Source organism: Chrysoperla carnea, chromosome 2 (genome assembly GCF_905475395.1).
Source record: "Chrysoperla carnea chromosome 2, inChrCarn1.1, whole genome shotgun sequence".
In the NCBI taxonomy this organism is placed as follows: domain Eukaryota; kingdom Metazoa; phylum Arthropoda; class Insecta; order Neuroptera; family Chrysopidae; genus Chrysoperla; species Chrysoperla carnea.
This window is the reverse complement of record NC_058338.1, coordinates 56,485,795-56,497,696: the sequence shown is the minus strand read 5'-3', so window position 1 is coordinate 56,497,696 and position 11,902 is coordinate 56,485,795. Positions and strand designations below refer to the sequence as shown.

At 30.4% G+C, this 11,902-nt stretch overlaps 1 protein-coding gene across 1 annotated transcript; it reads left to right on the top strand.

Moving 5' to 3' along the window:
- The first annotated feature begins 7,606 nt into the window (after positions 1–7,606).
- On the top strand, positions 7,607–8,677 carry LOC123293714 (radial spoke head 1 homolog). Its single transcript, XM_044874616.1, has 2 exons — positions 7,607–7,703; positions 7,760–8,677. Exons 1-2 carry the CDS (start codon positions 7,653–7,655, stop codon positions 8,651–8,653), a joined length of 945 nt encoding a protein of 314 aa, XP_044730551.1. The 5' UTR covers positions 7,607–7,652; the 3' UTR covers positions 8,654–8,677.
- Positions 8,678–11,902: the final 3,225 nt, after the last annotated feature.

Sequence of the window (11,902 nt, the reverse complement as noted above, 5' to 3'; positions counted from 1 at the left end):
TCATATGGCTCGGAAGGTTTGTCGATTGTTCCCAAAGGCGTGAATAACAAATTAAAAAAATCTTGCCCAACATCAACTTACATTGCATGTCTGTTGCCGTAAAATTTATAAGTTGTCATCTTCTTTTATCTAGTGTTCGACAAAACGACATTTTTCAGCGTCTCCCCAATGGAATCATAAAATCGAAAACGTATTCGTCGAATTGAAACCTGCGGCAGCGATTGAGATCTTTCCAAGTGGCGTGAAACATACTGTCCCACTTACAAGAATTATCGGAAATATAAAACTTGTTAGGCTAAGAATAATTAAAGGATAAACTGATTTCCAGGGATGTATTTATCAATGGCAATGTATACTGATGGGCACTGAGACTAATTTTGATAACGTCAGACCAGAATTTTATATGTATAATATGGGAAAATAGGATGTGGGCAGTACACATGACTTCCTTATATGCTTATAAATTAGTCCAAAAGCAGATTTCTATTGAAATTCGGTATTCAAAAATTTCTTATGTTGCTACATACCAGAAAGTTTTAAAGAGGAAGTAGGCAGCTGTTCCCAATCCAAAACTTCTAAGCCTAAACATTTTTGAGTTTTACAAAGACTCGATAATACCTACTGAGAAGGTGCAAGAAGGTTTTTGACTTTATGAATAATGATATATAAAGAAAATTTTCGATAACTCTACGTTCAAGGAAGTACACAAGAGGAGGTGCACTGATATCCGAAACTAAGATAATATAAAAAGAGGTATTCTAATCCCGCAATGCATGATGGGAAATATGTCCAGCGTTTGACATATTAACTGTCAACTAATGTACTTTCATACTAACTCCCATAACAATAATAAATAAATTTTATAGATTTTTAAAGTATTCTTAATACTGAGCATAAGTAAATTAGTAATGTAAAATCAAAATTAATGTACGCATATGTGCACTTCGAGAACTAAAAACCAGAAGATTTTGGATCTCTAGTTGCACCGTTATGTCTTTAGCAAGAATGTGAAGCCGTAAAGAAATGAATTTCCCCAAAATGCGTATTTTGTGGCATGCAGAAAAAATAAATGACTGTTTTAGAAGTTGTTGAGAAGTTAAGTTTTTTCAGAAATTGATAACTGCCTCACTAGAGTGTTTTAAGTAAGCACAATTTATTGCATCTGTGCATTAGATAAAGGTACTAGAGAATTAATTGCTCTTTCACATACTTCGCAATCAGAGGACGAAACAAATACTGCCCCACCACAAAGATAATACAGTCCGTATTTTTAATTTCTATTATTTCACAATTATCAGGTATTTCAATGATATATTGTGTTTCATCCACTAAACAATAAAGCTCTTTAACTTTTTTGACACAGAAGTTCGAATATATTTCTGCTATTATTATATACATTCGAATATTAGAATATACGTTTATCAATCTTATGTTAATTTGTTTTTCTTCGCTAATTATTAAAAAATATATTTATCATAATGCGAGTTAGTATGATTAAAATACCTGTCTTTATATTATTTTATCCGAAACTAGCTAAAATTGATAACAAGTTATCCAATACTTAGTACAAGGTAGTAGACAAATATAAAAAGAACGATATTTTTATGTAACAGAATTAAATTGCAAAATGTTGATACTGAAGAACACATTTGAAGATGAACATTGCGCGGATATGATGGTGGTTGTAGTAAGCATATAACAGTATATTGAACACATAATATAATGTTCCAATATATATTTTTCTATTTAGTTTTCTATCTATAAACTTATACTACTGCATTTATACTTTCAACTTACCCATTGTAAATGTTTCATTCAATTTCCTTACAAAGGGTGCACCTAAACATGATAAAAAGTACGGACATTTCTTAATAATATTCGAACAAATATATTCTTCTCAAAACATTTTCGAATCAAATGAAAGAAAATGGAATATGTTAGACGAATATTTGTATATCTTACTATAAATTTTGGGCAAGTTATTAAAGTACAGGTTATTGATTCAAGGGATTAGTATGCCAAAATTTGACTATTTAGATGTGCTACACGAATATATGGATATCTCACCATAAATTTTGGGCAAGTTATAAAATCCAAAATCAAACTGACCAAATTCTTTGCTGTTTTTGGATTTAAGAACGGAAATTGAGGGAAATCAATTTTTCTTTTATAAAAGTGAATGATATAATTTGAAAGTAAAAGAATCGAGGTACAGATGAAAAGGGTAAATAGAACAGAACAAGTTTTCCAGTGGTAATATTGTATTGATTAAAAAATGATTTTTCACTTCCGGTCACGCTTTTTTAATTCTAAAAGACTAAGGAAACATTTTTGGATCAAAGAATGCTAAAACGAATCAACGACAAAGTTTCGAGGGTTTGAATATAACACATTTTATAAAGAAAAAAATGTTCGTTTAATTGTTAATATTTTTGCTTCCATTTTGATAATTTTACTGGCAATAGAACTAAAATTTTTAAATTAATAATTTCGTTTTTTATTAATTATTAATAAAAAAAGAGTTATATTTTTGAATAAAAAAAACGGTAGTGACGTATTTACATCCGTGGAGGCTGTGAGCCAATCGGAATGCTTGTTATTTTATCATTTTTCCGTGCGGTGGTGTTGCTAAAACGATGTGTTGACGTCACTGGCGCTTAAATTTATAGTTTAGAAAAACCATGTTCAATTAAAAATTACATGAAAAATCAATTTTTCAACATTTTTTTTTTTTAATTTTTTCTAGTAAACTTTGGAAAAAAGTTCTCTATTGTTTAGAAATATATTGTAACTGGGCCTTACCCTTAAAAATAAATAAATAAATATTTGAATTGTACACCATGAATACGAACAAAACCCCTTATTTTTTATATATAATCACTCTACATACGTATTTTTAAACATAAAATAAAAGATACTATCTTTTACAAGTAACATTCAGAATAGTTGACTATTGAAATTTTTCTATTCAACACCAAAAAGTTCGATACAACTAAAACCTATTCAAGTTTTAGAGTAATGACAACATAAACACACATTCATACTATTTATTAGTGACTATTCGCACATAACATATTCACTGCACATTTACAGATCGATAGTGTTATTACAGATCGATAGCACAGAATTTCAGTAAAGGATCGATAGTTTGAAGTTTTCGAAGTTTGGGGTTTAATTGGGTGTAACCTACGTTTTTCAGAAATCCTTCTATAACAGATTCATCCCACTTTATTATTTTTAATTATTATTTTATTATTCTAACTACATCCATATAGAGAATTAACTTTTATGATGTGGGTGGAGTCGGTTACTTCGGTTGTCCCAACGACGACAGTGTGATCATTTTACCGCCTCATTAATTATAATTATAACTAATCAGACTACCGCTGCCTAAATCCGAGCCCACAATCCCCCAGTCAGTAGCCAAATAAGTGAAGTCGATTGGACTTTAACTCGCACGGCCACTGAGCCGGTTAGAATCGATAAGTTTTCAGAATGTATTAGTAGATTTAGTTGACAGGCTATCATTTAAGGCGGTTACAATGGGAAGTGTGATATAATTATGATATCAGTCAAATCTGGGTAACACTATATAAATTTATATTGGGAAAATCATAATGCAACATTACATGCAATTTTGACTAACGTTATAAATAATTGAACTTTTTTGTCAAAATAAGTGTTCAGTTTGAGCTATTTCCTGTGCACTACATCATTTTTATTGGCTTTCATCGTCAATACAAGACGGTTATGTTTATCGTTTGGCAAAAGGCATTTAAAATCAGTCGGTACAGAAAATAATCAAACAAAATTCGAATGTCAACAAAACATGTAGCTTAATCGAATGCCTTTAAAATTACGCAACAACAATGCCAGCGATGATATCGAATTGAATCTATGCGGTCCAGTAATCGAAAAATTATATTTAATGCATTCGCATACGCTCCTCCCAGCTAAGCTATGGTTGATAAACAAAAATGCTATAAAATATTTTTTTGAATAAACAAAAATTTTAGTTTACCTCGAACACAAACTGTTTAATTTTGGTTTAACGTTCTAACATTTTAATTCGAAAACACTACTTTATCTGCTCAAGATTCTTATAGAAAAATGCGAATAATAGCCCATAGCACAGTGGAGTATTTATACCAAATTTCCGGACAATTTATAATTGAAGGGATTTTTATGCCAAAAATTGATAAAAAAGACTATTTAGATGAAAAAGTACCTATTAGTCATTTTCGTCTTCAAACCCAATTATTTAATTTTTTTTTTTTTTTTTTGCTTCTGAGCCACTTTTTTTCTTATCAATGCTTGCTTTTGTTTCCACGTGCGGTGATTTATGAATTATTAGTTACAAATTTTCTGCGGAAAAATGGAAATTTTTCAATGGAAAACTGCTTGCTTTTTTTTTTTTGCTTTAAGTTATGTTAGTCCTTATCCTTTTCATGGTTTTAAAAGAAAAAGCGCAAGATTTTTTTCATATACATTTTAAAGAATACTTAAACTTTTCCCTGTTAGAAAAAAATTTGCGCGAAAAAACCTGACTCATAAACAATAAGCTTTGAGTATCATAAATTTATTATTAATTGCACCAACAAACCCAGTAAACGTAAATTGAATGGCACGGTAAATTGAGAGGGACAACAATAATAACATGCATCCGTAAAAGCAGGTAAATTGCGGCTTACAAAAGAGGCGGGGCGAGATTGAGGTAACTCAAGCTACCTATTTGTGATGGAGTAGTTATCTAAATATACTAAAAAACAACTTTTAATGCAAAACAAAAGAGATGTTTATTCTGACTTTTGTTCGGAAATTATGTATAAATACTCCACTGTGCATAAGTTACGTTAGCTATGTTCTGAAAATCATGAAATATTTTACCAGTAATCATTCTTACAATAAAAATATAGTAAATAACTTTGCAAAATAATATGATCGTTGACAGCTTCTAATAAAATGACGGAAATAATAAAATGCTTGTCGAGTGACAATAATTATTGAAATATAAACATCATGAATAGAAATCTATTGGATTTACACAAATTATTTCAGTTGAATTCACTTGACACTCTCTACTGTTTGATTTTCACACATAAGTCTGTTACAGTACCTAGGTGTACATTCAACCCAACCAAATTTCCTTTTATCGTATGTAAAATAAATATGAACATATATAAAAAGTTTAATGCCCTTTTCATACATATGTCGTAATCGCAGAGTAAATGGAGTTATTTCTAATCTAACTAATCAGATTATAGCCTTACTGCCACATTATGTAAAGTATTTTCAGTTCTTGCTTAATGGAAAACTTTTGAACAAAGAGTGTAAAAGAGAGAAGCACCCTATACGATCAAATTTAAAATAGTAGTATACGAAATTCAGCGCCTCTACTGAGTAAGGTTTTCAAACATAATTGTTAAAATAGTTGACCCTCACAAAGTAACCAAACTTAATATGGCCCCTCAAAGGTCAACAAGCTTAAAATTTGAACGCCAATAGTTGAAAATTATTTAATATACTCTTCTAATTTGATAAAAATAATGCAAGCATTGGCACTTTCTATACAGGGTATTTTAACAACTAACTCACTTGTTTAAAATTATTTTGAATACTTTTTGAAGTAAAAATTTCTGTAGGTGTGTTGGGCACCTTTGGGATGGAGAAAAATCCTTGAAGACACGTGGCGGGAACGCGTGACAGTAACGGTTGATATTGAACGCTAAAAATTCAATTTAGATTCAACCTATATGGTGAATTAGTGGTATCGCTGCTGGACTGTGAACCAAAGAACCTGCGTTCGAAACCAAATCCTATCAAAATAAGTTTATTTATTTAATGGTATTAAAAAAAACAACAGCTATTCCAAAGTTTTAAGTTACACTTTTGTCTACAGTCCCATGACTTTTTAGTTTCTTTTAAAAATTTGTTTAGGTATAAGAGAAAATTTTCATGTGTGAAATTTGAAAATTTATTTTCCTTTTTCTGAAAAAAGTTTTACTCGCATAGGACCCTAGAATTGAATAAATATTAACACTTGTTTCAAGAGGTCAATGGTTCGAAAACATAAGCTCGTTTTCACCAGTCTAAAGTATGAAGGATGATATCGTAAGTATGCGAATAAATTCGGGTAGCGAGATTATACACTGATCATATTTAACTTCGGCAGCACACGAAAACCAGATAAATACAGCATTAAGTATATTGCATGCACGTATAAGTTATCGTTAATGTATATGAAAAGCAAGAAATATATATATATATTACAGTTAATTTTATACTTTCTAAAGTGATAATTTTATTCTTTTCACTTAAAGCTGGTAAGGAGGTAAAAAAGATAGCGAGCTAGTGTTGCTTCTTAGTACGTATACATTTTACAACTCATCCTCCTGAAAGAGTATCATATGTTTTTTATTTCCTTTTCATATAAATAATGATTACAAGTATTATACATTTTGTATAAGAATGTAACATTAAAATATTACATGCTCATAAATTATAAATTATTCCTATAATGGTATTATTCTTTATGAAATTAATACATCTCATACAGGTGTACAATATGAAAGGTTTCTGAACCTGGGTCAAATAATTTAATTTCGGATTGCTTAAAATGCTTTTTCTGTCATAATTCATGATAAGGAACATGCACTTATTTATTTTCAATGAAGATAAAAGTGACAAGTATACAGGGTGAGTCATTTTAATCTATAATCTAATAGAAAAAATTTAATGAATTGTTATTATTCAATAATTAACTTCCCAGTATGGTAAGTTATTGTAATGAGTCCGATTTTCGAAATAGAAATTTTCAACATATCTTAACATTTCAAAAAATGATATCGACTTCGTTGATGTGTCGATCGAAGTGTATTAGCGATAATATGCTCTGAAAAGAATTTCATAACATTCGGTCGAGTTTTCATTTTTTTTTTCTTCAATTTTTTTATTTATAATGCTGGGAAGTTGCGGATCTCAAGGATCGCACCTGACACTACCTACGGCTTGTTTTTATTTGACATTCACTATCCGTTTGTGCGTCGTCATGATACGGACAATCTAATAGAAGCCAGCGCTTCCAGCGGTCAATTTTGGCGTTAAGGTGGCTTTATTGCTAATTTTCAATTTTTATATATTAATTGTAATACAAATGTAAAATTAAAATTATTGAAAAATAACAATCAATTAATCTTTTTGCATTAGAAATTGTGAAAATAAGAAATGAAATTGCAAAAATAATATCTATTTGTAGAATGTAAATTAACCCAATCACTTATTTAAATTTGATAGAAAATATTATTAAATTTTCAATGTAAACCGTATATACAAACCAGTGAGTTATATACCCATCTATACAATTATACATATAAATAAAGTAGTGTATCGTTACCAAGAAAACAACTCGCGCACGGTACGAATACCAATTTTCATGTAAACAATTGAAGAATGGTCATATTTTAAATTAAATGTGTGATTTATTGAATATTTCATAAAAGAGTAATGCATGTGCACACAATATTATGTCTCAAGTGATTGGACTATATAAATATGATTACGATACATACCATAACCATAGAGACCAGTCATAACAGAATTATTGAACAATTTTTTTAATATATAACATTTTTTTTGCCTTCAAATAATTTGCAATGCTAGGATTTGAAGGAGAAGATGGTGAAGAAGGAGGCTATCCTTATGGAGTAAATTTTCAAAATTATGTAAAAATTTAATATATTAATCTTATATTGTAAACTAGGAATATGAAGGAGGTCGTGATGAAAATTTAGATCGACATGGTTGGGGTAGTGCTTTACTTCCAAACAAAGACATTTACGAAGGTAATTACTTCCATGGAATGCGCCAAGGTCAAGGTCTATATGTATTCCGAAATGGAGCAAGATATAACGGCGAATGGCGTAAAGGAAAAAAAAGTGGCTTAGGTGAATTTATATATCCAGATGGTACTCGTTATTTTGGCGATTGGAAAAAAGATTTAAAACATGGATTTGGAGCTTATTATTATATTAATGGTGATACGTATGAAGGTGCTTGGTATAAAGGCAAACGTGATGGCTTAGGTACATATACATGGGCCAAAGATGGTACAAAATTTATTGGCACTTGGAAGGCAGGTCGAATGATCGGTCCAGCTAAAGTTATGCATCCCAGGCATGTATATCATGGACCTTTTAATTTGAATTTACAAAAAGGATTTGGTTGTTTTACATTTGATTTAAAAATAATGCAACATGGCTATTATATTAATATAAAAGATCCAGCTTTTGATTATTTGGGCGGTAGTGAAGAAGAAGAACTACGTTATGAAGAGGAATGTTATGGCGAAGAAGAGGATGGTATGGTGCCATTGCCAAAAGGTTTAATTCCAGTATGGCGTGTGAAATCAATTACAGAATATAAACCAGAATTATTACCACCAGAACCTGTTCCTGTACCTGTAGATGAATCGGTTGAATCTTTAATAGAAGTTCCGGAAGTTGAACCACAATTGGTAACTCCGCCTGGCTTTGATGTTGATTCAGGAGGCGAAGAAGGAGCTCATCATATTTACGATGATCCATTTGGTACTGCTAGAGGCTTGTTACCAGAAACCTTCTTTTGCCCTGATGACGCTGCTGCCACCATTAAATAAAAGTGCTTTTTTTAATAATATTTAGAGTTGTGTTTAATAAATGGCTAAAAATAAAAATTACCTATGTGATTATTTATTTACTGTTTTCACCATGGGTAAAGGAAGTTTTGAAATATTTAGAGCTACAAAAATTATGGTTAAAAGAACTGTTAAAAACTTGTCGACAACTCCAAATGCCAGTAAATATATAATTTTGTTTACCATGGTTAGCGTTACCACCTTTTTTGAAATAGTTAAGTACAAGCATAAGGGCAATTTTAGATTTGGGGTTGAAAATATTTGTACCTCATTTTCAACTTTGATGATGAATTTTGTAATAACTTCATGAATGTAGATGAAATGTGCCTTGTTTTTCGAAATATCGAAAACTAAATAAACAAAATTTTCAATTTTTGATATTTTGAAAATTATTTCAGATATCGAAAAATTTTACTCTTACTTTTCATCTTATATTGTCATGTTATAATATAAATCGCCATCAAATTTGAAAATGTATTTTTTTTTTTTAATTTTGTGTCCCATTACCGTTTTTACATCCTTACTTAGTCGGGCAGTTTGTTTTCAATAATTTATTAATGTTTTAACTTTAAATAATTTTTTTTTTTAATTTTCACTGACTAGTTTAGGAGAAATCTATGAAAACAACCCAACTAGCGTTTTACCATAAAACCAATGTTAATTAAATTTGCCTATTTTTGAAATCATTTATTTATTTAAATAATCGAGCAATCCCCTCTAAAATTTACAGACTTGATTTAGACTTAGTCCAACTTCATATAAAAAAATCAATCTTTTTTTTATTTATAATTGTCTTGGTGCTCGTACATCCTGAAAAAAAGTAAATAGGTATTTGTTGGTACTAAGTAAAAAAGTACTAAGTAAACCTTAGTAGGAAACTATTTAAATAAACTTTGTGCTAGCAGTCACATTTGATCCAGCCCAAAACATAAATTACGCTTCAATGTAAATAACAAAGGCGTATCGAATTATTAGTGCGGTTGGCAAAATAGATAAATAATATAACTGACGTCTTATACTTTTGCGTTTGCAAGACCTTTGAATTTTAGAATCCAATTTCATTCAGTGAAAAACCAATGTTTCATTATAAAACTTATTTAACCCATGTGTTATTCTAACTTTTCTCCGGAATATTTTCAGGGTGTCATACAAATAATGTTTTACGTAATTTACACGGGAATTACGTATATCGAAGCTCGTTTTTAAGTGGACAAAAAAGCAAATTCAGGGAAGTTCGATCACAAAGATACCGGAATTGTGATATTATTATCTTCAATATAATACACAACAATGAACTTTTTTAATTAAAAACTATGGTGTTTATATAGTAGACAGAGTTACTTCTTGCTTAATTTATTATTTATAATAAAATTTACTTAATTTATAATTGTAATTTACTGTAATGTATCCGTACGTATATTCTTCAAACATCAGGTAAATCTTTAAAATTATTAGTGAATGAACACAATCATAGGGTTGGCCAAAAAGCCGAAAAACCCCAATGACCGTGTTAAATCGACAACATTAAAGGCATGACCGACCTGTGGATCAGTAAATCAACGTAGTTACAGGTTTACTTAAAAAATGAAAAAACTGCAGGCAGGCTCGTGCAAGCACGGCCCCTTTAATGGCATGAGCATTAAGTTCGAACATGTTTTGTTTTGGAAACATTTGGTCGAGGGAATATAAATCGAGAGACATATTCGAAGATGTTTTGTTGTGGTTATAACGGTGGGGTTGTTATATAACGACCTGTCAAACTTTCAAGTCAATTCATCGACTGTTTTGCAAGTTTTGCGGCAAGAAACAAATGAAAGCTAATTTTTTATTTATAAAAAGATAATTATTTGACACAAGATTATGAAGGCCCTCTAGTATACTATACTGAGGCTTGTCTTTCGCCCTAAGGCTCCTGCTCATCGAGCACCAGTGCTAAGTTTTTAACGCAATCATAATTATCGTTGGTACTTCATGATGAGCTTTCTTATCTCTCTGACCTTATGTAGTGTGATTTGATTTCTTTTTCCAGATCAAGATCCAACTAAAAAGACAACGATTTCCGAACGATGACAAGTTATAGAACGCCTGCACCAATATCATCAAGTTTTTGGAAGACTGATGGAAGATTCAGATACATTATTTCATATTCATGTTAACGTGTAAATAGTAGGGGCCTTTATAAATTAGAATTTTCTATAGATATATATATATCTAATTAGCTTCATGAGAATGGATACTTTATATTGACTACAGACCATTACCTACCAAGCTAAAACTATAATGATAAGTTTTTGGTGGGTATTAAAGCATAATAATTCATATATAGAATATCTCTCTGTCTCTTGAAAACTCCTTCAACAAAAGACAACATTCATTTGTCGCTAAATATCAAAAGCTGTTGATATAGGCAAATAAATGTGAACACCCTTAGGGCACAACATTTTCTATTCTATATAAACATTATTCTATACAAGTTTTACTACACAATAAAATAGCACAAGGTCAACTTCTACTAACAACCCTACTAAAACTATTGTCTTTGACTACTAGTAAGTAGAATGAGTTTAAGATGTATTATGAAACAAAGTCATACATCTTCTTAAACTGTTCAAATTGTTTATAAAAAATGACATTCTCACAAAACTTCATGTATAACAATGTTACTCTTAACAATTTGACACTTTCCTTGTGTGTATAAAAGCAATAGATGGAGAGCTAACAACAGATTTCTTCGTACAATATAACATATTTTCTTCTCCCTTTTCTTTTTGGTTGCTTCTTCCCATCGACGAGAAAACGTTTTGTGTCCTAAAGGGGAAAATACATTATAATTTATTTATTATCGTTACAAATCTACGAGCGGGTAAAATCAGAAGGATTGGCTCAGAGTATACACATTATCTTCATATGGGCTGCATCAACCTAAAACTGCTGCAGTAATGAATTATGCAGTCCCCAAACAATCTTACCAACCGCGATATTGAAAAATTTTGCAAAATTAAGTATAGTATGTCGGCAGCTTAAAATTGATGTCGGCAGTTGAAATTTGAATACTCATTTCGTTTTGCTGTTCTGATAAAATGATAAATCGAAAAGAAAGGACAAAAACTCATTTTTTCTGTTTCCTTAAACCCTTAAAATTGAAATTTTTCGTGTGTCAGGTTACGTTACGGGCATGCTTTTTTAGCATATTTAGATCAAAAATTTTATTTGTATCTTATTTATTTACTC